The sequence below is a fragment of the Ochotona princeps genome, chromosome 14 (assembly GCF_030435755.1).
Source record: "Ochotona princeps isolate mOchPri1 chromosome 14, mOchPri1.hap1, whole genome shotgun sequence".
In the NCBI taxonomy this organism is placed as follows: Eukaryota; Metazoa; Chordata; class Mammalia; order Lagomorpha; family Ochotonidae; genus Ochotona; species Ochotona princeps.
The window spans coordinates 5,231,236-5,252,606 of record NC_080845.1 but is presented as its reverse complement, the minus strand read 5'-3'; the positions used below and the strand labels follow the sequence as shown (position 1 = coordinate 5,252,606).

Here is a 21,371-nt window from a genome sequence, read left to right as displayed (position 1 = left end):
GGAGTGAATCATTGGACAGAAGATCTTCCTCTCTGTCTCTCCTCCTTTCTGTATATCTGCCTTTGCAATAAAAATAAATAAATCTTTTTTAAAAAATGTCTTTAAAAAATAAATAAATAAACTGGAAAACTGAGAAGAAATGGATAAATTCCTGGATTCTTATACCCAGCGAAGACTAACTCCATGGCAGACGATGAGACTGAAGCAGTAATCCAAAGCCTCCCATCAAGGAAAAGTCCAGAACCTAATGGCTCTACTGCTGAAGTCTACAAAGCAAAGAGGAAGTGTACAAACAGGAAGAGAAGGTGCAGTATTCTCCAAACTACTCCAGGATGCTGAACAGGGACAGAACTCTGCCAGAGCCTTTCAGTGAGGCTGGCATTACCTGGACACCAAAACCAAAGCCACGACGTGAAAACTACAGACCTGTATCCCTCGGGAACATAGATGCAAACATTCTCAACAGGATCCGGCAAGTCAAATCCAAAAAGGATCGTACTTCCGTGATTAAGTGAGATTTATCCCAGGAACGCAAGGGTGGTTCAACATTTGCAAGTCAATACACATCATAAACTACCTCTAGAGAATGAAGTACCAAAGATAAATAAATAATACAACCATCTCAATAGTTGAAAGCACTTGAAGATATTCAACACCCCTTCATGATTTTTTAAAAAATTATAGTTTTAATGATATGTGATTATTTAAAAAAAAAAAAGAACTCATGGAAAATGAGACTAGCAGGATGAGTTCATGGGAGTGCAAAAGCAACACGGAAGTCCATGTTTGATTTCTTCCTAACATACAGATCCTCTCTGTATCAGGGGAAATCAAATGTTTTCTGCCAAAGTAAATCCATACTTTTGATTCCATTCTCTCACGGAGCTTTTTGCAGAGCCATCATATCTACAGCATGAATATTCCAGGCAAACACAACAGCAGGTGCCAAAGAGCTTGAGGAGGGAACATTGTGGCTCAGCACAGGTGACCCCAAGCCGACCAGTGCAGCTACAACACAGGGTTGCCTGGGGAGGAGACCGGCACGGACAGCTGGGCCTGGGGAGGGCCTGCTGGGCCTGGGACCTTAGTGAGCACCTGGAAGACTCTGAGAAAAGGGGCAGCAAGACCTGATTCAGGGTGAGAAGGGCTGTTCTGGCTGCTGTGTGAAGAATTAGCTGGTGGAGGCCAGAGCAGAGAGCACAGTTCATCACATGGTGAGAGGTGACAGTGGCTTGGGACCACAGCATGGCAGGAGAGGTGCAGAGAGGGGTCAGAGCTGAGAATTTTTGGGGGGGATGGGGGAGAGAAACAAAAGCAGTCTCCAAGTGCCCATAACTGCCCAAGGCCAAAGCCAGAAACGCAGTCGAGGAACTATGCGAATGGCAGGAACCCAAGTATGGGAACCATTGCCACTGCTTGCCAGGGTCTGCATTAGCAGGAAACTGGAGACAGGACATGGAATTGACACTCCAACCCAGACACTCACTTGTGGGATGCGGCTGGTTTAACTGCTAGGCTGAACTGCCCCCCAGAAATCAATTTTGAATGTAAGAACATGACCAAGCACCTGTTCCCCAGCGCTCATCCACCACCTCCTGCAGCTGCAGCGTCAAAGCAGCAAGCACCTGCCTGCCATGGCCGTCTCTGTTTGTGCAGCTTGCCTGCTCACACTTCTGTCTTAACTTGAAAGTAGCATTAAGTTCAAAGAAAGGGGGAAGAACCAAGATAATTTGCTGACAACACAGATCTGGCACATGAGAGGAAGAGGGGCAGAATAAGCATGCAGCCTGGGACAAGAGCAACCGAAAGGATTATGGAGGAGCGCATGCCTGGGCACAAATCAGGGGCCCAGCCTGGGTGCTGCGGAGATGCCAGCTCTAAAGAGGGCCAGCTCGAGAGTCACCCGCGTGACGACAGAAGCCAAGCACAGCAGGCTGAGGAGTGGACAGACAGCAGAGTGTGGGGTCCCCTAGAGACAGGTGTTTAAGAAGGAGGTGCTATCCACTTCACCCAAGGGCTCCACCAGCCTGGGTGAAACAGATCTGAACTGGAGCCTTGAACTTGGCCAGGTGAGGTCATGAGGAAACCTCCATGGGAACAGGTGTCTCTAAGCAGCAGTGGGAGTTGACTGCAGAGGTCACAAAGGAACTGGAGCAGAGAAAACCATCTAGGAGAACAGAGAAGAGAGAACAGGGGGTGCAGGGAGGGGTGCATTGCTGGAGTGAGGAAGACTCAGGTGATCCAGGAGCACAGCAGTCACAGGCCAGCAGCAGCTGCAGGTGCAAGGGCAGCTCACAGCATCCTCTCGGCCACCTTGTGCACTCTACAGGCCAGGTCTTCAGCTGGATGTGAAGATACTCAAGTGTTTTCCTTAATAAGCTGTTTTGAAGCAGTGAGGTAGCAGTTTTACCAGGCACAGTGCTCACAGCCAAGGAGTCCCCAAGCCCAAAGAAGGCAGGGCGTTCCAGAAAAGTCCACCGAGTGGGAAGGATGCTAAAGGCAGGCAGCAGGCCCTGCCGAGATGTGCCCCCAGCCAACTCCAGCGTCTTGCCTCCTCCCTGCAGCCAAGCTGGGACACACCTGGACCCTGTGTGCTGCTCCCTCCAGACCCAGCTCTGACCTGCACACCAGGGTGTCTCGCTTCCCCGCTTTCCCGTGTGCACTCAGCCAAGCCAACTGAGCTCAGGAGCTGCCCTCCTGAGTGCACCTGTCCGGAGGTCACCCTAGCCGGACAGGCTTGCCGCCCGGGTCTCTCCCCACCGCCACACCCCGCTCCAAGTGTTCTTGCACAGGATTCAGATGAATCACGAGTGTCCCCGCCTGTCTGTTACTTTCCTGCTGTTTGTGCCACTCACCTCCTGGGTCACCAAATAAACAAAGCACAGCCGGCATCATTTTCCTAAAACTCAAACCCAAGCATTTTTCTTCTCCCGCTAGGACCCGCTCTGCCACACCTCCCTCTGCCTCCCTCCCTGCCTGGCCTCATCTCCTGTCACTCCTTTTCCAAATGCTGCCATTCCATGTTGTCTACTCTTGTTTTTTTTCTTCCTTTCAAGATTTATTTTGAAAGTCAGTTACAGAGAAAGAGGAAAAGACAGAGAGAGGTCATCTATTCGCTGGTTCACTCCCCAAATGGAGCTGGATTAGGCCAAAGCTTGGAGCCCAAAACTCCATCTGGGTCTCCCACATGGTTGGCAGGGGCCAGAGTACCCCAGCCACCTTCTGTGCATTCCTAAGCACATTAGCAGGGAGCTGGATCCTAAGTAGAGTGTTCAGGACTCAAACCAGCCCCATATGAGATGATGGCATCATTGAGGCAGCTGTTTCTTCCTCCGCAGAGGTAGCCTGGGCGTGGGCCTCCGCTAGGCCCCCACAGCCTGCCTGCTTCTTCTACTTCCCTCTTCTTCCTGTTTATGACCAGAAAGAGAGCAGGACCCTGTGTAACTTACCTGCATAACCCAGCCCTGCGCCTGGCCTGCCCTGCACAGATTCACACTCAATAATGTTCTCTGAACAATGAGAAAGATGCATATGTGCCTTCCAGAGAGCATGTGGTGACAGGGTAAGATGCACAGAACATACTCCAACCGTACAGTGGAATATTACTCAACCATGAAAAGAAACTACACACAAGCACATGGTGGAGCCTCGAGAACATTGAGTGCAGACAGATCGATTAGTGATTGTCCACATCCAGGGGTAGAAAAGTGACTGTCTGATGGACATGAGGTTGCTCTACCACTCTGTCCTGAGCTGTGCTCAGGCATGACCCACCTTGGGGAAAATCATCCTTCAGCCAGGGGCTGGAAGGTTCTTCCCAAGCATGAGACATCGCATAGCAGGGGTGTGCCGGCAGCCAAGCAAGACCTGTGTTCAAATCCAGCCTCCCCTCCTAAGCTGAGAGACATCTGTGCAGTGAGTGTGAGAATGTCATCTGCTTTGTGAGATGGCCCGGACTCACTGCCGGTCAGTGCCTGACACGCAGGAAGTGCTTCCCGGCAAGTGAGAGCGGTTACCACCAGTGCTGGCCGCATCATCCCAGCCCAGAACGCCTCAGGACCCCGGACACGACGCTATTCCTGCCACCCATTTCTCATCGCCCCAGCTACAGGGACCCCCGCATGCTGCTCCCACACAAACACGATGAAGGCCTCAGGACCCCGGACACGACGCTATTCCTGCCACCCATTTCTCATCGCCCCAGCTACAGGGACCCCGCATGCTGCTCTCACACAAACACGATGCTTTTGTTTTCTTTGCAGACAGCTGCATCTATAAAAAAGTTTGCCCGTTCAATGGCAGCTCTTTCTTGGTGCAGCCCTCCGCATCAGATTTCCAGTTCTGTTGGAACCAAGCTCCGTGTGCGATTGGTAAGAGGCTCCTTCATCTAACACTGTCCCCCTCTCAGAGCCATGCAGTTCAGGTAAATGGCTCACTGGCTTCCTGCTCAATTGTTCCAGATCACTTGGGTAAGGTTGGCCCTCATAAGTGTTCTTGCCTCCTTTTGGGCAACTTCTGCTCTCTGAGTGCACCTGTGCCCTAGGCACATGGGCACCTGAGACCCATCATTGGCCAGCCTCTTCAGCTCTTCATTTTCTTTGGCACCTCTTGGCATCGCTGGGCCCACCTTGCTTTTTATAAATATCTGATAGCCAGGCCTCTCTGCCTCAGGGAACTGACTTGATGGAGAACACAAAGCTGTCAGGCCAGTCCCCCCGACCACCCACTTTCTTTTTTTAAGACAGAGAGGAGAGACAGAGAGAGAGAGAGAGAGATCTTCCATCCACTGGCTCTCTCCCTAAATGGCTACAAGAGCCAGACTAGACTGTTGATTTTTTGGTTCAAAGCCGAGAGCCTGGAACATCTTCCAGATCTCCCATGTGGATGCAGGGACCTGAGGACTTGGGCCATCTTTTGCTGCTTTCCCAGGCACATTAGCAGGGAGCTGGAGCAAAAGTGGAGCAGCCAGGACTTGAACAGGTGCCCATGTGGGTGCTGGCACCGCAGGCAGACACTTAACCTACTACACCATGGCACCGGCCCCATTTTCGTCTTGTTTTGAAGCTGGAAAATCTACTCCCAGAAAGTCAGGTCCTTTACCTGTCACTAACACACCAGGCCCTCGGTGGCATGCTCTGTGTTTCTGGCTGGAGTCAGCTCCCAGAACATTCCAGCCAGTGCTGTTTAACTCACACTAAAACTCTGCCACAAGGTCCACTTCAGTGGTGGGTCGCCTCTGGCCCCTCAGCTGAGATGTCTACACCCTGCCATCAGAGTACCTGGGGTGTACACTTGGCTCCAGCCCAGCCTCCTGCCATGGCAGACCCCGAGAGGCAACAGCCATGGCTCAAGCAGTTGGGTTCTCAACAGCCAGAACTGAATGCTGAGCTCTTGGCCTCTGGAAGCAGATTGGCAGCCCAGCAAGGCCATCTGAGGTTAGCCTTAAGAGTGACTGCCACCACAGCACTGGGGGTCTTGCACGATGGGGGCGGGAGGAGTAGCCAAGGAATGGGACAAGTGGAAATTTTGGGAGACAGGAGGCTGGCTGTCCAACACCCCCGGGCTGTGGCAGCCGTAGGCCTCCAGTCTAGGCAGTGACAGCCCGCTCCTTGCAGTCTGCGCCTTCCCTTACCTCCTGGCCTTCACCACCGATGCCATGGAGATCCGCCTGGTGGTGAATGGGAACCTGGTCCACACAGCCGTGGTGCCGCAGCTGCAGCTCGTGGCTTCCAGGGTGAGTGACCCTGGGCTTGGGGGTTGGGTTTCTGTCCATGGGGTTTTGGGAGCCCCAGGCACCGGGAGACTTTAAGAGAGTATGCTTGGGGAAGCTGCTTGTCTCCAAGGCTGGGCAATGCTGGCAGCATGGCTGGCCATGTGCTGATGCCAACGGGACAGCCACTGGGCTTTGAAACACGACTCACTTCTGTTGACAGAATCACGGGGTGCGGCTAGAATCAGGGTGCACTCACCACAAAAAGGACAGGCAGCTTTGCCCCTGACTGTGCTCGGTTTGGGTTCATGGTGTGTGGCTGTGACAGATCGGTGTCCAGTAGCCCAGAAGTTATCACAACCAAAGGGTGCAGCACCACAGTGACCTGCAGGGTGGTTCCTGTCATTGGCACATATGGACAAGGAGGAAGGCGAGGAGGGACTTGCTTCAGTCCCTTGGCTGACCCTGCCACATCCCTGTTGCACTTTCCCTATCCCGACATCCAACCCATGTGGGGGTGGCTGGCTGCTCATGTGTCTGCCTTTGCCATTGGGCTATCACCTACCATGGCACTGTTTGCCACCCTCCTTCAGCTGCAGCAACCCTAAGCACAGTCTTCATCGTTAGCTTTCTGTCCAGTCCAGGGAAAATCATGGATGTTGGTGAAGTGAGTAGTCCCTCCCAATGTTCAGGCTTCCATGTGAGCAGAGGGCAGGGGTGCCGTAGCCATCACAAGGGACCCCCCAAACATTTCTACCACACAGTCTGTGGAGAACCCAAGGGCGACTAAGTCATCAGAAACTTGGATCTTCAGTCCCACTGTTGATGTGATTTAATTTGTGATTGTGGCTGGGTTTTACGAGCCACCTTGGAAGTTTCCTAAAATGTGGCTTCCCTGAGTCACACCTCGCACCAGCACACCACTGCTCTTGTCACCCACAGGGGCATAAGCCACTTTGCCCGACCAGATAATGGAATGAAGGATGAGCCCCACCTGCAGGATGGTCCTGAGCGAATCCATGAGCTCCCTCAGCTCTGACGCTGCAGGTGTCCGAGGCAGATGAAGGAAGTGCGTGTGTCACGTGTTTGCGGATGTGGGAGACACTGTGTTCTATCACGGACCAACAGGCAGACGGGGTGGGGGCTGCCAGAACAAGCGCATCCTCAGGAGGCCTGCCTGGCAGCTGCCAGTGACGACACGGGCCGGACAGGCAGGCCTGGGCTCCCCACCTGCTCCTAATGCTCTTTCTCTCTGTCCAGTCGGACATATACTTCACAGCAGCTGCGGCCAGCAATGAGGTTTCGTCTGGAGGCAGCTCCAAGGGGGCCAGTGCCCACAGCTCCCCCCAGACACCCCCCGGCCGAGACGCTCCCGCATTTCCTTCTTCCCTGGGAGAAGGTGAAGTCCTGTTTTTACGTTCATCTCTTCCTACTGAGTATCTGCAGCGCATGGCAGCCGGAAGGAGTCATGGGGTTAAGGCCACTTAGAAAAGAAAAAAAGTGCAGTTCAAATGCATTTGTTATGGGTGTTTTTTAAGATTTCTTTATTTCAAATTTATTTTATTTCTAATATTGAGAGGGATGCAAGATTTAAATTTTTTTTACAGTAAAATTCTATCTGCTGGATCACTCCCCAAATGGCCAGAGCTGGGTAGGTCCAAAGCCAGGAGCCAGGAGTTTCCTCTGGGTCTCCAACATAGGTGTTGAAGCCCCAGGAACTGAGCCATCCCTCCACTGGTTTTCAAGGCCACAGCAGAGACCCAAACTAACACCCATATGGGATACCAGCACCACATGAGAAGGATCAGGCTGCTAAGCCACCATGCTGGGCCCTGTTGTGTTCTTAAGAAACCTGTGATTTTAAAAAATCAATCATTTAAAAAGGAGCTTTGCAGAAAGGGAGCTCAAAGCCGGGGTTTCCACACTGCAGGGGCAGGTGTTTCTTTTTCTGGGAGGAGACTGTGGTGGGTTTTTCTAGCTCTGAGTCTACAGCCGTAAAGCCTAGCCGGGATTCATCCCACTTTGCCCCCGGAGTCCCAGAGGCCTTTGGTTTGGTAACCGAATCACCTCCTAATTCCTTACCACGCCAGTAGGATGTAAGATCTTACCCTGGTGGCTTCCTATGCAGCTAGAACCCCCTGCTCCCCCAAGCGGGCCGCGGTTTCGCTCTTCTGCTCTGGTACAACCCTCCCCAGGCAGGTGTGGGCGGGAGGAAGTACATGCTCTCCACTTGGCAGGTGCAAAACCAAGCCAGGAAGGAGTCTTGCAGCTGCCAGGCAGCAGGCTAACAGTGCTGAGGGGCAAGACCGGATCCTCTCACGGGACCTAGCCGATTTCCACTCCTCATCTTCCCTCCTCAATCGTCTTTCAGGTGAAATCCAGTCCAAAAATCTGTATAAGATTCCACTGCGAAATTTGGTGGGCAGAAGCATCGAGCGACCTCTGAAATCCCCGCTAGTCTCCAAGGTCATCACCCCACCCACCTCCATTGGGGTCGGCATCGCTGCCATCCCTGTCACCCACTCCTTGTCGTTGTCCCGCATGGAAATCAAAGAAATAGCCAGCAGGACCCGCAGGGAGCTGCTGGGTAATGGCTCATCCTCTGTGTGTTGTCCACGTGTTTGCACGGGGTTTTGTCAGCCCCAAGTCAAAGAAATTCCAGAAGGTCTGCCCCAATGTGTGCCACCTGACTCCAGCAGTGACTGGCTGAACTGCCTCTGTTGGTGTAGAGAACATGGCCTGCAGTATGAGAGTTTTGGGATGTAAAAGTCCCCAGATGCAGTTCACTGCCTAAGCTGAGAGTCTGGGAGGACAACATTTTTTGTATTGGGTATCCCCAAAGTTAAGGTGTAGCACCTGTTAACCTGTGCCTACTCCAGTTCTCGGTTTGCCTGGGCAGAGCTGTGGGCATGGCACAAACCAGGATGCTTGTCACGCCTTCTCCCCGGGCACCTGGAAGCCCAGGCCAAGCACTATGGTCCCAATGGGAAGGCTGGGTGGGCATCCCACATTTTGTTCAGGTTTGTGAAGCCAATCAGGAGAAACACCACATGGCACAGTAAGCCAGTTAGAACTGGTTTGGTAACTTGGGTGGAAATAAAACAGAAGCAGTGGAGGGGTGGGTAGCAAGTCCCCGCCCTCAGTAATGCCCTGAACCGCTCACAAAGGGGATTCAGGCCTGCTGATGCGGCAGGCTTGGACACTGACCAAGAGAGGTGCTTCTGGAAGTTGGGGCCTCCCACTGTCCTTTTGAAATGTATACATTGCTACTTGTAACCCCTGCTTCCCTGGGAAAGCTCGGTTGCTGTTGAACACACCTTGTGCTTCTCAGGAGGACAGGACAGGGCCCTGGTGTGTCAGTATGGATTTTATCTCCTGAAATTTTTAATTTAAAAAAAAAAGCCTTCCATCAAATAAGTGCATCCTGACATCTTTCTGCCTGACTCTAGCCCAGTAATACCCCAATACCCAACCAAGACAAAGTGGGGGGGCACAGTTTTCATGTCTGTGGCAGCTCTGGAGTCATTCCCTCTCTGACCTCTGACCCTGTGACCCATCACCCAGGCCTCTCAGATGAAGGTGGAGCCAGGTCAGAAGGAGCACCCAGGACTAAGTCAAAAACCAGGAAGCGGTTAGAAGAGAGCCCAGCAGCCCCTAAGCTGGGGACAGCGAGATCAACCAGCAGTGACAGGTAAGATGGGGTGACCCTCATTCACGATGGGGGCTCAGGAAGCCCTGGCCCAGGGGCAGCCGCAGACCCTCCAACACACAGACGACCTCCTAAAACAGTCAGGAGGCTTGTCTTGTTGCTCACCGGGTTGGAAAGGTTTTATTTGAGGGTTTTTTTTTTTTTTTTTTTGAAGATTTAATTTATTTTTTTCATAGAGATACTGAGAAAGAAGGAGAGATCTTTCACCCACTGTTTCACTCCTCAAATGCCTGCAGTGGCTGCGATTGAGCCAGTTCAGAGCCAGGAGACAGGAGCCTCATCTGGGTCTCCCACCAGATGGGGCCCCAACACTTAAGCCAGCCTCTGCTGACCTCACAGGTACACTAGCAGGGAGCTGGACCAGAAGTGGAGCAGCAGGGACTCAAACTGGCATTCAGACGGGATGCCGGCATCTCTAAATGCTAGCCCCAAGATCGGCAGAGGGTTTTAAAAACAAAGATGCCAGGAAGAGGGCATGGAAGTCAGCCCCTGATACACACCAACAGGTCCCGCCTTTCCCAAATGCTGAGCCACACAGAATTGTCCTGAACCATCTGTCTGTCCTTCAAGCCACATCATGGCTGTGCGCTACTGCATGGAGGGTCATGGGGCCTCCCTCCCAATTCATTCATTCACTCAACACGCAATCTTGGAGCACACGGCACTGAACTGGGCATGGGGATTAGGAGGCTACTACGCCCCACTTCTGGGCCTCCAGGGGGGGTCCCAGGCCAATGGGAAAGACCCACAATGCAACAATGAAGGAGTCCGCAGCTGGTGAGGGCGCTGGAGGGGAGGGGCTGCATCGGCAGGCAGGAGGACTAAACTACATATCCTGAGTCAGGTGAACATGAACCATGCTGGGAAGGGCAGTGCCACTCAGCCAGGATCTCTCATGCTCGTTCACTGCCCAAGCCTCTACCTGCATGGACTTGGCACTGTACTTTAGTGAATCAGATAGCAAGCCTGTAACCAAACAAGCATATCATGTGACTTGAGACCCTGACAAGAGATACCCAGACACTTAAACTCAGAGATGGGGTGGTAGGTAGGAGGACTGGTAACAGAGAAAAGTTTGTTGGGGATGCGGTATGGAACTGGGCTTGGAGTGAATCGGGAGCCGGGGAACAGCCCTAGCAGGTGGGATGGTGGGAAAGGGGCAGGTGTGGAGAGCTGGGATGGGGCAGGAAGGGGCAGGAGGCAAGAGTGTGGCGAGATGGTTGGACCACTGCTTCAAGAGCCTCAATACCGTATCAGAGGCATCAAGTCCTACCTTTGAGTCCACTCAGCTTCCTGCTAATGCACAGGGGAGGCAGCAGGTGACAGCCCGAATCCCTGGGTCCCTGCCACCCACCCCAGAGACCCCTGGCTTCAACTCAGCCCAGTCCCAGCCATTCGACGTGGTGCAGGCGCCCCTGGGGGCTTCCAGACAGAGCAGGCCCAGCCTGTGAGGTCTTCAGGGGTCCCTCACATAGTAACTTTCCTCCCTCACTGCCCCCCCAGGATCACATCAGGCTCCCTGGAAAGTCCTTCTACTTCTGAAGCTAACCCAGATGGGCGCGAGCCTACAGCACCGGCGGCCGACAGAGAAGGCAGCCCGGTGGGCGGTGGCGGCCCCTTCCAGCTCGCTGCCTCCTCCGAGGAGGACATCATTGATTTGAAGTGACCCAGCCCTTGGCTCGCTGGCCAGCTTTCCTTTTCTTATGGAGGTTTCTACTCTTCAGACGATCCCGATGTCATTTCTCAACAACCTGTGGCTCCCAGCCCATCCGCGGCCTATCTCTTGGACCAAACCCAAACGCCGGGCTGCCTGGGGTCCCCCTTCAGTGTCCAGTGCCTCCTCCGCAACCTTTCAGTTTGTCTCCATTCCAAACTCATCAAGTCCCCTTGTAATAAAGGTGGTAGGTTTCATTGAGGTTTTAGATCGAAACTTTGAATAAATCAAAAACGTTCATTCTTATTGCTGCAACCTTCTCTTTAACAGATTCAGATGGAGAATTTTTTTTCAATATAAGCTTGATTTATGTCATGTGACATGTCCCTTTTATAAAGAAAAGCCTGCTGCCTTTTAACTAGATTATTATAAATGTGTTTCTTCCCGCACCTCCGGTGCCCAGCGCGGTCAAGTCCATGGCACTGGGAGCCAGCTGCATGCCTGGCGGCTGGGCTGGACAAGCTCAGCGTGAGGGCTCAGCAGCAACTCCTGCTTCCTGCATCTCCGGAGGAATGAGGGATGGGAACTTGTCAAATGTCCCCAGATGATCCTGGCTGCTTTTAAGGTGGAGAAAGTCATGTGCCTTTGGCGTAAACCAATCCACCTCACCATATTCCCACTTCTCTTCCCACCACAACTGCCCACCAGAGACACGGCTACCTCACAAATTCCCGCTGTCTCCCAACACACACACACACACAAGAGGGTTACATACGCCCCTCAAGGCTGCCCCCTCACGCAGCTGATTTACGAAGCCCACGCACAGTGCCAGTTTGTCTCCCTGGATTGTAGGCCTTCATCCACGCTGCAACACCAGGGGCCCCCTGCCCAGAGGAGACCCCAGAGGAATTGGGGGAGGGAGAGGTGGAAGCAGAGAAGCCCAGCGCCCCTGGCGTGTGGTGGTGCAGGTGATGTTGCAAGCACAGAGGGCGGGGACTTCGGCCTTCCAAGACGGTCTGGGGCACCTCAGACGTCCGTCATCCGAGCCTCAGCGTGAGGAGGTGCTGAGGCTCAGACTCTGCACCTGCCGTTCTCCTGGATAGGTGAGCAGGAAGACGAAGACTCGGGGTTGCCCTGCTGACAGGGACCCGTGCCGGGTCACACCCAGGTGCGCCGGCGGCGCGGGACTCGGGGGAAGCCTCAGGTCGCGGAGTCAGCAACAATCGGGGACAGGCCAAAGTGGCCGACAGGTGTCAGCCCTCGAGGGTCAACCGGGCCACACACACACAGAGGTCACCTGCCTCCACGCCAGGAACTACAGCCCGGACCCACGAGTGAGGACGAAAAATCCTAGCGGCTCTCTGGTCCCGCCCCCGAGCTCGCACCGCATTCCAACTGGACGGCTGAGCTCCGTCCCCCCCTTGCATTGGGCAGCGGTGTCCCAGGGACGGTGTCGCCCACCAAATCTGGGCTCCTATTGGTCTGATTAGACTTGAGGGGCGGGACCTAGCGCAGACGCTCACCGTCGCCTTGCTCTCCCATTGGCTGTCCGTGCACGTGCGGGCGGAACCGATCCCGCCCCGACACCGCCTCCCGCTACCCATTGGCCGGCTCTGCCGTGAGAGGCCCCGTGAGGCGGCCCTCGCGGAACCGCGGCGGCGGTTCAGGCGTCTGTCGGAGTCGGCCCGAGGCAAGCGTTGACTCTCAGCGACATGACGCCTGAGGACGGGGAGACCCGGCCGCTGCTGGGGCCTCGGGGCGGCAGGTGGGCGGCAGGGGGTGTCGGCCCGGGGCGCGGCCTCGCCCTGCCGCCCGGCCCCGTGGCGCCGCTCACCCTCGGCCCTGTCCTCGCAGCGCTCCCGGCAGCCGCCGCGTCTTCCTCGCCGCCTTCGCCGCTGCCCTGGGCCCGCTCAGCTTCGGCTTCGCGCTCGGCTACAGTTCCCCGGCCATCCCGAGTCTGCAGCGCGCCGGGCCCCCCGCCCCGCGGCTGGATGAGCAGGAGGCTTCCTGGTTCGGGGTGAGGCTCCCCCGACTCCAGCCCGCCTGGGACCCCCCGCGGACGGGGGGCGCACCCCGACCCTCCCAGCCCTTGGACGGGGGCCGTCGGGGAGCTAGCAGGGAGCAGGCGGGCGGCGTCCCCCGCACCCGCCGCTGAGCCCGGCGCCCTCGTCTGTCCGCAGGCCATCGTGACCCTGGGCGCCGCCGCCGGGGGCGTCCTGGGCGGGGCGCTGGTGGACCGCGCGGGGCGCAAGCTGAGCCTCCTGCTGTGCGCCGTGCCCTTCGTGCTGGGCTTTGCCTTCATCACCGCGGCCCAGGACGTGTGGATGCTGCTGGGCGGCCGCCTCCTCACGGGTCTGGCTTGCGGAGTGGCCTCGCTGGTGGCCCCGGTGAGTGACCGCCCCCTCCACCTCCTGCCTCCCTGCCTGAGGCCGAGATGGAGCTAAACCAACCAGTCCGGTCCCCAGACCAGGGGAGCTGGGGCCAGCCTGCAGTAGCCGCCTCATCTCCCCAACCCTCAGTTAGGCCCTGGGAAGTGACTCCTGAATCCCAGAACCCAGGGCCGACCCCCTGCCCTGCTCTGTCTTTGGTGGTGTCGGCAGCTCCTGTCTGGTCACCACCCTAGCTGCCGCTGCCCATGACCTTGCCCCTGGATCACTAGGCCCTTGCCTGTGCTCTAACACCATATACCTGTGACTAGGAGGGTGTGCCTCCCGGGTGTGAGGGGGGACGCAAAAACACAAAACCTCCGACTTGCGCCCCCACCTGCTCCTGGCCTGGCACTCAGGGGTGACATGGGTGGGACACTTCCACCTCAGTGAGGAGTAGCTGGCCCGCGGCCTCGCTGGGGCCTGTGGTGACTTGACACTACACCCGCCCACAGGTGTACATCTCGGAAATTGCCTACCCAGCAGTGCGCGGGCTCCTGGGCTCCTGTGTGCAGCTGATGGTCGTCACGGGCATCCTCCTGGCGTACCTGGCAGGTACTTACCCTGATCGCCTCCGAGCCCCAGTAACGGGGGTTTCCTAGATGTGGAAAATGGGTTTCCTCGAGGTCAGGGCATTGTCTCACTAGACCCTTGGGGCATGTGGGTCTGTGACTTAGCCTTGGGGGCTGTCCTCCCCTTCCCAGACCCCACTCTGGGGTCAGGGGAGAGGGATCACTGGTTAGGCCAGTGCAGGGACAGGCCAGAGCATTCCTACTGGGGTGGGACAACTGCAAAATTCCCTCCTCCAGAAGCCAGGTCCAGAGCGCAGGGCCAAAGCCGGGGCAGCCTAGGGAAGTGTCAGGCAGCAGCCCTGTTGTGTCTGAAAAGCAGTAGGATGGGCCCAGTGCCGTGGCTTGTGGCTAATTCCTCATCTTGCACACGCTGGGATCTCTTATGGGCACCAGTTTGGATCCTGGCTGCTCCAGTTGCCCTCTGGCTCCCTGCTTGTGGCCTGGGAAAGCAGTGGAGCATGGCCCAAAGCCTTGGGACCCTGCACCTGCGTGGGGGACCTGGAGGAGGCTGTGCTACTTACCATGTGACCTTGGCCAAGTCACACCAGCCTTGGGGGCCTCCAGCACCTGGTTCAAGGCTGGTGAGGCAGCATGGAAAGAAAGACTTAAGAGCTATGGGGGACAGGGCAGGGAGGTGCTCAGTGGCCTAAGCCTTCTGGCTGCTAGAGTGGGCAGAGTTGAGGCCATGACCTTTGGTTTGTACTCCTCCCTGTCCTAGCAAAGGCAGGCTCCTGCTGCTGACTCACTGCCCTGGCCCTGAAAGCCCCACTGTACCAGCACTGATGCCCACACAATACAAACCACCTGTGACTCATCTTAATCTGCACTTGTTGCTTCTCTCTTCCCTGAGTGGATAGTTTTTAAATTGTTTGAAAGAATTAGAGGACGAGACAGAGATGTCCCATCCACTGGTTTGCTTCTCACCTGTCCCCCGTGGCCAGGGCTTGTCCAGGCTGGAGCCAGGAGCCTGGAGCTCAGAACAGGCCTCCCACATGGGTTCAGGGTCCTCCTCGCTGCTTTCCCAGGCACATTACCAGGGAGCGGGACAGGAAGGAGGGTAGCCGGGACTAGGGCCAGCACTCTGATATGTGGTACACTGGCATCTCAGGCAGCAGCTTAACGTGCTGCACTGTAACACCAGCCCGTTTCTGAGTTTTGAGCCACTTGTGTGGATCACCGCTGTCAGCCCGACAAAGTGAGGTGCTGGTGATATGTGTGCCTCCATGGGGACAGCAGCATGCCCAGGGCTGGCTTCATGGCAGGGTAACGATTTCTCGGCACCATATTGCTCAGGCCAACATGTGTGAATGTTCCCGTTCCCCGCTCTCCTTGCCAAAGGAGAATGGGCACCTCCTGGCTACCACAGAGGTACGAACCAGGGTGCCTGGACTGGGCAAGCCTTAGGAGTTAGGGAGCCGGGGCCCTAACATGGCTCATTCCTGGTCGCTTTGCCGGAGCCCCTGACTGGATGGGGGCCATGCTAATTCTGCTTTTCACAAAATCTTGCCTGTCATTTCTGTAATAACCAGACTCAACCTCCAGAAATCTCCAAAGGGACGTGATGTCAGCAACATCCCCCCTCCCAGGAAGGGCACGTGCCCGGCTGAGCAGCATGCAGCCCCTCACCACCCAACACCAGCCATGCCCGACCACACAGCCAGCGCCTGTTGTTGGTGTCGTGGCTGGGTAAATGCAGTCACACGGGGCTGAAGGACTGGGCCACCTTCTGAGAAAGGCGTTGTCAGCCGACCTCTCTGCCGTGGGACTGGCCAGGCAGTCGCTGCCCACACCCAAGTGGCAGTCTGTGTTGTGATGTCACGATGGCTACACCTCTGGCAATAGGGACTTTGTGGCTCCATGTACTGGGCACTGTTGTGCATGCATGGGTCAGTGCTGAGAGGCCGTGGCACAGCATGTGGCTTGCTTCACCAAGCACACATGGTAATGCACACGCTGATGTGCCCTCACTCGTGTCCACAAATGACTTCCGTGTTCCAGAGGGCTGGGTGTCAGGTGAAGACATGAAGATGTCACGTGGACATCTGCATCTCGCCTGGGAAGTGTCAGTGGTTGAGTCCCATCCGTGCACAGCCTGCCGGGCAGCAGGGGATGGTTCGGGTCCTGGCTGGCCCGCGTGGGGACGCAGTGGGAGTTCTCAGCCCAGCCCAGGCCTGGTTATCTGGGCAGCGCTTGCTCGATCTCTACCGTTCAGAATAATACGACAACGGTGTTCCATGCCCAGGTAGCCATGTAGAGCCCTCCCCTGCCCTGGGAGAGCATTCCAGAGCCAGGCTGGCTTACCCAGCTCCTCACTGGCCCCCGCCCCTCCCACCCCTGCAGGCTGGGTGCTGGAGTGGCGCTGGCTGGCGGTACTGGGCTGTGTGCCCCCCTCCTTCATGCTCCTGCTCATGTGCTGCATGCCCGAGTCACCCCGCTTCCTGCTGGCCCGGCACAGACGCCAGGAGGCCATGGCCTCCCTGCAGTTCCTGTGGGGCTCCGAGCAGGGCTGCGAAGAGCCCCCCGTCGAGGCCGAGACCCAGGTGAGCAGCTGCAGGCACGGGTGGCTGGCACAGGCCCATCCCCAAGGCCACACACTTGGCAGGTACATCTGGTCCTACCATCAGTGAGGACTCTGAGGAGGCTGAGGTTAGCCAGTGCCCCTCTTAATATGGGTCTTGGGGTCACCCACAAAGCCTGGCCAAGATTCCATCCGGATGCAAATGCAGGATTGGTGTCTCAGGGCAGGGACCACAGTGAAGAGTCACAGTGAGGAGTGTGGGTTTGACCTCGGCTGTGCCACTTGTCAGCTAAAGTCTCCCTACGTGTAACCCTTGTTTATTGATCTGTGCAAAGGGAGTGCCAGCCCACGTCCACAGTGGCCAGGAAAATATTCACAGCCTGGGGGCCATGAAGCGCATAGGACCATTGAAGGTGGCACTGGGGTTCGGGAACAGTTTGTTCAGTGCCCTCCCCATACCATCCACAGTCCTGGCATGGTTCCCCCATCCCCTCCCCCAGCAGATCAGGGAGAGCCCTGGCAGGGGGACCGGGTGGTTCAGGACCTGCTCACCTTACAGGCAAGCCACAGGCAAGCCAGAACACCTCTGTGCCTGAGGCCACAGTGAGGCCAGGACAGGAAGCTGCGGCCCCTTCCCTCCCCCAAGGCATGGTGCCCCCAGGAGGAGACAGTGCTGACCCCAATCTCCCTGGCAGCAGGCCTTCCGGCTGGCCCAGCTGCAACAGCCCAGCATCTACAAGCCGTTCGTCATTGGCGTCTCGCTCATGGCCTTCCAGCAGCTGTCGGGCGTCAATGCCATCATGTTTTATGCAGAGACCATTTTTGAGGAGGCCAAGTTCCAGGTAAGGGCCTCTGCCTGGCCTGCCTTGTCCACAAGCTGCATGGGTGGGGCTTCCTCCCCGAGCCCAGGGCGCAGCGACCTCACCCCAGCTGACCAGCCACGGTCTGTCCTGCTCTGCCCCCAGGACGGCAGCCTGGCCTCCGTCGTCTTGGGGATCGTCCAGGTGCTGTTCACAGCGTTGGCAGCCCTCGTCATGGACCGAGCTGGCCGGAGGCTGCTCCTGACCGTGTCAGGTGAGACCCTGGGTGAGGGCTCAGGCCTGTGCACCAGGTGCCCCAGCCAGACCCAAGGGTGGTCGTGCAAAATGGCCACACGGGGCTGTGGCTTTCTGTGGTTTGCTTCCCAGGAGGCCCCTGAGGCAGGGACAGAGGACTGTAGGTGGCAGGGAAAGTGATTCCAACACCCTCAGTGGGGAGAGCAGGGGTGCCTGCCCCGGCTGTTGCTGCTCAGTGAGGGTTTGTGTGGGAATTCCTTGAGGCTGACTTAAGGTCTCAGGCACAGTAAGGTGGGTGCTGGCCACTCTGGGCTGACTGCAGGCCATGCTGCAGTTGGGCCATTTCCCCTGCCATGCCCCCTCTGCCTGCAGGTGTGGTCATGGTGTTCAGCACCAGTGCCTTCGGGGCCTACTTCAAGCTGGCCCAAGGGGGTCCCAGCAACTCCTCCCACATGGAGCTCCTGGCGCCCATCTCCGCGGAACCTGTCGACACCAGCGTGGGGCTGGCCTGGTTGGCCGTGGGCAGCATGTGCCTCTTTGTCGCTGGTGAGGAGGAAGGGCCATGGGAGGCTGGCTGAGGACTGCCCTGGCTCCAGGCTTGGGCTGGTCTCACCCAGCCTCACCTCCACACCGTGAAGCCCAACCTCAGCTGTTACAGCTCTGACTGCACCCCAGTGCTGCCCTAACGCCCGGCTCACCCTGGCAGGCTTCGCAGTGGGCTGGGGACCCATCCCCTGGCTGCTCATGTCTGAGATCTTCCCCCTGCACGTGAAGGGCCTGGCCACGGGTGTCTGTGTCCTCACCAACTGGCTGATGGCCTTCGTGGTGACAAAGGAGTTCAGCAGCCTCATGGTGAGTACTATCCAACATTGCCTTCAGCCAGCAGTATACCTGTGTGCCGGGATGCCCACCCCCAGAGCCACAGCCCACAAAGTACCCAGGCCATGGCCCTGTGGAGTCTGTCCTGGTGGAAGAACGACACAGCTGGCCTCCCCTTAACAAATGTCCCCAATACGGGTCTGGGGAGAATCAGCAGGCCTGGGCCCCAACCCCACCAGGGCCACACCCTTGTGGGGTGACCTTGGGTGTGAAGCTTGCTTTCTCTGAACCTTTCCTGTGCTGGAACTGGAGGTTGCTGGGAGTGTCAGTGCACTGGGGCATCTCGCTGCTTCTCATGGCTCAGACAGCACAGATGCCACCAACAGAGCTGACCGTGGGCAGATTACCAAGTCTTCTTCAGTCCTTCACCCCTCCAGCTCTCCTGGCATGGACCACATCTGGGCCTGCTTGAGGCACCAGGGCTGGCAGGGGCAGCAGCAGTGGTGGGAGGCCAGGCTAGGACATAGGGAGGCAGCTCGGTGAGAGGTGTGGCCACAAGGCTGGCCCGGGAGCTGCTCAGGCTGGGTGTCCAGGGGTACGGCAGGGAGGCCTGTGGTGGAAGGGGGAACAGAGCGGGGAGAATAAGCCAGGAAGGAGGCAACAGAGGACCAAACAGTGAGGGCAGTGTCCAGGAGGCCAGAAGAGGGCTCCCAGGAGGAAGGGGTCTCTGGGTCTCACAGAAGGAGCTGAGAAAGGCCTTTGGTTCTGGCCTTGACCTAGGGCACTGCCGGAGTCCAGCTCCGGCCGAGGTTCGGAGCTCGGGAAGGGTGCGTGGATGAGGCGTGAAGAGAGAAAGAAAGGAGACGGACCACCAGATTCTTTGATCGTAGTGGACTAAGCGAGAAAGCTGTCCGCTTTATTTATACAGAAGCAGTACAAAGTTTTTTCTTAGGGGCATATTGACATAGCTTCAGGGGGGCACAATTTACAACTTCTTGAGAAATGATTGAGGAAGGATTCTATATTCCTTGTTTATCTTGGCTTGTCAGTCTTCATCTGCTCTCCTCAGGTCTGGACTATAATCTAGGCGCCTCCTGTGTCAACCAGACCCCTATTTTGTATGAGTTAAAAGGTCTGGGGCCTTGGTCTATGGGGATCGGGGTTATTGACATTAGTTGGCCATTAGGTCTGTAAGCTCACACAGTTTGTTAAAGCAAGGGTAATAACGGCGGAAAGAATTGCAGTTAGCAATGAGCTAAGTTACTCTATTTAAGTTTCAACTCTACAATGGATGAGTGAGTGTTTCCAAAGACAATTCTACAAATTGTTTCAGTATTAGGCAAGGCATTATCCATTCCAACGTTGCAACCAAGAGTTTCTCAGTAGACAACACATCTTATACAGTAATACACTCCTAATACAATTCTTATTCAACTTATTTATCACTAAATGGGAGAAATACATCAAGAGAGAAAAAACATGAAGATCTAAGATAAAAAGTTATAAACATTATATTCCTCTACAACTGCAGGCTCTACAACTTCATTAGTGATCAAACAATAATCAAAAATATTATCTTTATGATATTAGTGAAATCACCCTGTATTTCCTCTAGTTAAAAATTTATGAAAACAACTAAAACAACTACATTTTCTATATTCTAAAGAATTGCAAGGACAGGCTAACCTTTAAGACCACAGTAACTATATTTTTTGCCTTAGCAGGATAGCCTTCAGGGTTACAGTAGCTATATTCTTCGTCATAGCAGAATGACTTTTAGGGTCACAGTAACTATATTCTTTGTCATAGCAGGATGGCCGTTAGGGTCACAGTAACAGGATAACTTTTAGGGTTCCTCTTATCAAGCCATTTCCCAGAAAGCATGCTAAATATCTGGGCCAGATTTTCTGGCAATGGGTAAACAGCACAGACTTAATTATACTCCTGTGTGTAGTTAAAGGCCCACTCACCAGGACATCCTCAGTAACATTAACTCTTAAGCTCACATTGGTTGTAAAAGCCATCTCACAGGGGCAGACAATGCCTCAATAGATTACAAAATTCTTAGTGGGGTGGTTGAGAGCCCATGCGAAGGGGAGTGAAAACTGCGTCAAGGTGGTCAGAGATGAATCCACTGAGCCCTGCTAAGCAGCTGGTAGCTCCCCGGGCCCTGCCAATCAGGGAGCTGTTCTCTTCACACCTTCGTGTTATTCACACCTATTGCATGGACTCCATCAGGGCACTGCTCACCCAGCCCTCCCTGCACTGGTCCCCAGGTACCCCAGAGCTATGCCCACTCGGCCCCATCCTGACTTGCTGACAGCTCATCCGTTCCTAAACCCTGTGAAGAGGGAATCCGCTGGGAGTGGCGTGGGGCCCAGGGGGTGGGTGTGTGGGCCTGGATATGCAGCCAGGACCTAGCTAGAACTTGCTGTCTGGCCTTTGACCTTGGGGTGGTCACCCCATTGCCCAAGCTCGTGGCCATCTCAGACAGCACTGGTCCTGGCACGACTGTGCCAGGCAGGCCCCACCACTCCTGCAACCCTGGAGGGAGGATGGAGATACGCTGGGAATGGCCTCGGTGAGCACTGCCCAGCTCATCCACATGCGGCCTCCTCTCCCCACAGGAGGCCCTCAGGCCCTACGGAGCTTTCTGGCTCGCCTCAGCCTTCTGCATCTGCGGCGTCCTCTTCACTTTGTTCTGTGTCCCTGAGACCAAAGGCAAGACTTTGGAACAAATCACAGCCCATTTTGAAGGGCAGTACCAGCGGCCACCGCTCCAGGCTACCCCAACTGCAGGGAGGAGATGGAGCCAACCTAGTTCTCTGGGCTGAGCCCCAAGCCCCAGAGGAGCTGGAATCCAGGACCACACCCCCCGGGAGCCCTGCCTGCTGTCGACAGCCCAGCT

The 21,371-nt window shown here is 55.9% G+C and overlaps 2 protein-coding genes across 5 annotated transcripts in view; both read left to right on the top strand.

Moving 5' to 3' along the window:
• Positions 1–11,379, top strand: part of GARNL3 (GTPase activating Rap/RanGAP domain like 3) — a 140,548-nt gene extending 129,169 nt beyond the window's left edge. For all 3 annotated transcript variants that reach the window (XM_058672622.1, XM_004593559.4, XM_058672623.1), the window contains 6 exons: positions 4,263–4,370; positions 5,616–5,734; positions 6,971–7,109; positions 8,082–8,297; positions 9,275–9,401; positions 10,923–11,379. In XM_058672622.1, the coding sequence (XP_058528605.1) occupies positions 4,263–4,370; positions 5,616–5,734; positions 6,971–7,109; positions 8,082–8,297; positions 9,275–9,401; positions 10,923–11,085 (872 nt within the window). In that variant the 3' untranslated portion in view covers positions 11,086–11,379. The remainder of the gene's footprint in view (positions 1–4,262; positions 4,371–5,615; positions 5,735–6,970; positions 7,110–8,081; positions 8,298–9,274; positions 9,402–10,922) is intronic.
• A 1,294-nt stretch (positions 11,380–12,673) lies between these two features.
• Positions 12,674–21,364, top strand: SLC2A8 (solute carrier family 2 member 8). Of its 2 annotated transcripts, XM_058672713.1 has the most exons (10): positions 12,676–12,838; positions 12,928–13,090; positions 13,254–13,460; positions 13,955–14,054; positions 16,412–16,611; positions 17,288–17,431; positions 17,555–17,663; positions 18,017–18,190; positions 18,351–18,496; positions 21,091–21,364. In XM_058672713.1, the coding sequence occupies exons 1-10, from the start codon at positions 12,786–12,788 to the stop codon at positions 21,295–21,297; spliced, it is 1,503 nt and encodes a 500-aa protein (XP_058528696.1). In that variant the 5' UTR covers positions 12,676–12,785; the 3' UTR covers positions 21,298–21,364. The 2 variants fall into 2 exon arrangements, with proteins under 2 accessions (XP_004593615.1, XP_058528696.1); XM_004593558.2 differs by lacking the exon at positions 18,351–18,496 and having other exon boundaries at positions 12,674–12,838; positions 21,091–21,176.
• The last annotated feature ends 7 nt before the right edge of the window (positions 21,365–21,371 follow it).

Coding starts and splice junctions, on each gene's coding strand:
- SLC2A8 (XM_058672713.1), top strand. CDS start 12,786: ATGACGCCTGAGGACGGGGAGACCCGGCCGCTGCTGGGGCCTCGGGGC. Junction 13,461..13,954: donor TGGCCTCGCTGGTGGCCCCG/GTGAGTGACCGC, acceptor ACCCGCCCACAG/GTGTACATCTCGGAAATTGC. Junction 17,432..17,554: donor TTGAGGAGGCCAAGTTCCAG/GTAAGGGCCTCT, acceptor CTCTGCCCCCAG/GACGGCAGCCTGGCCTCCGT.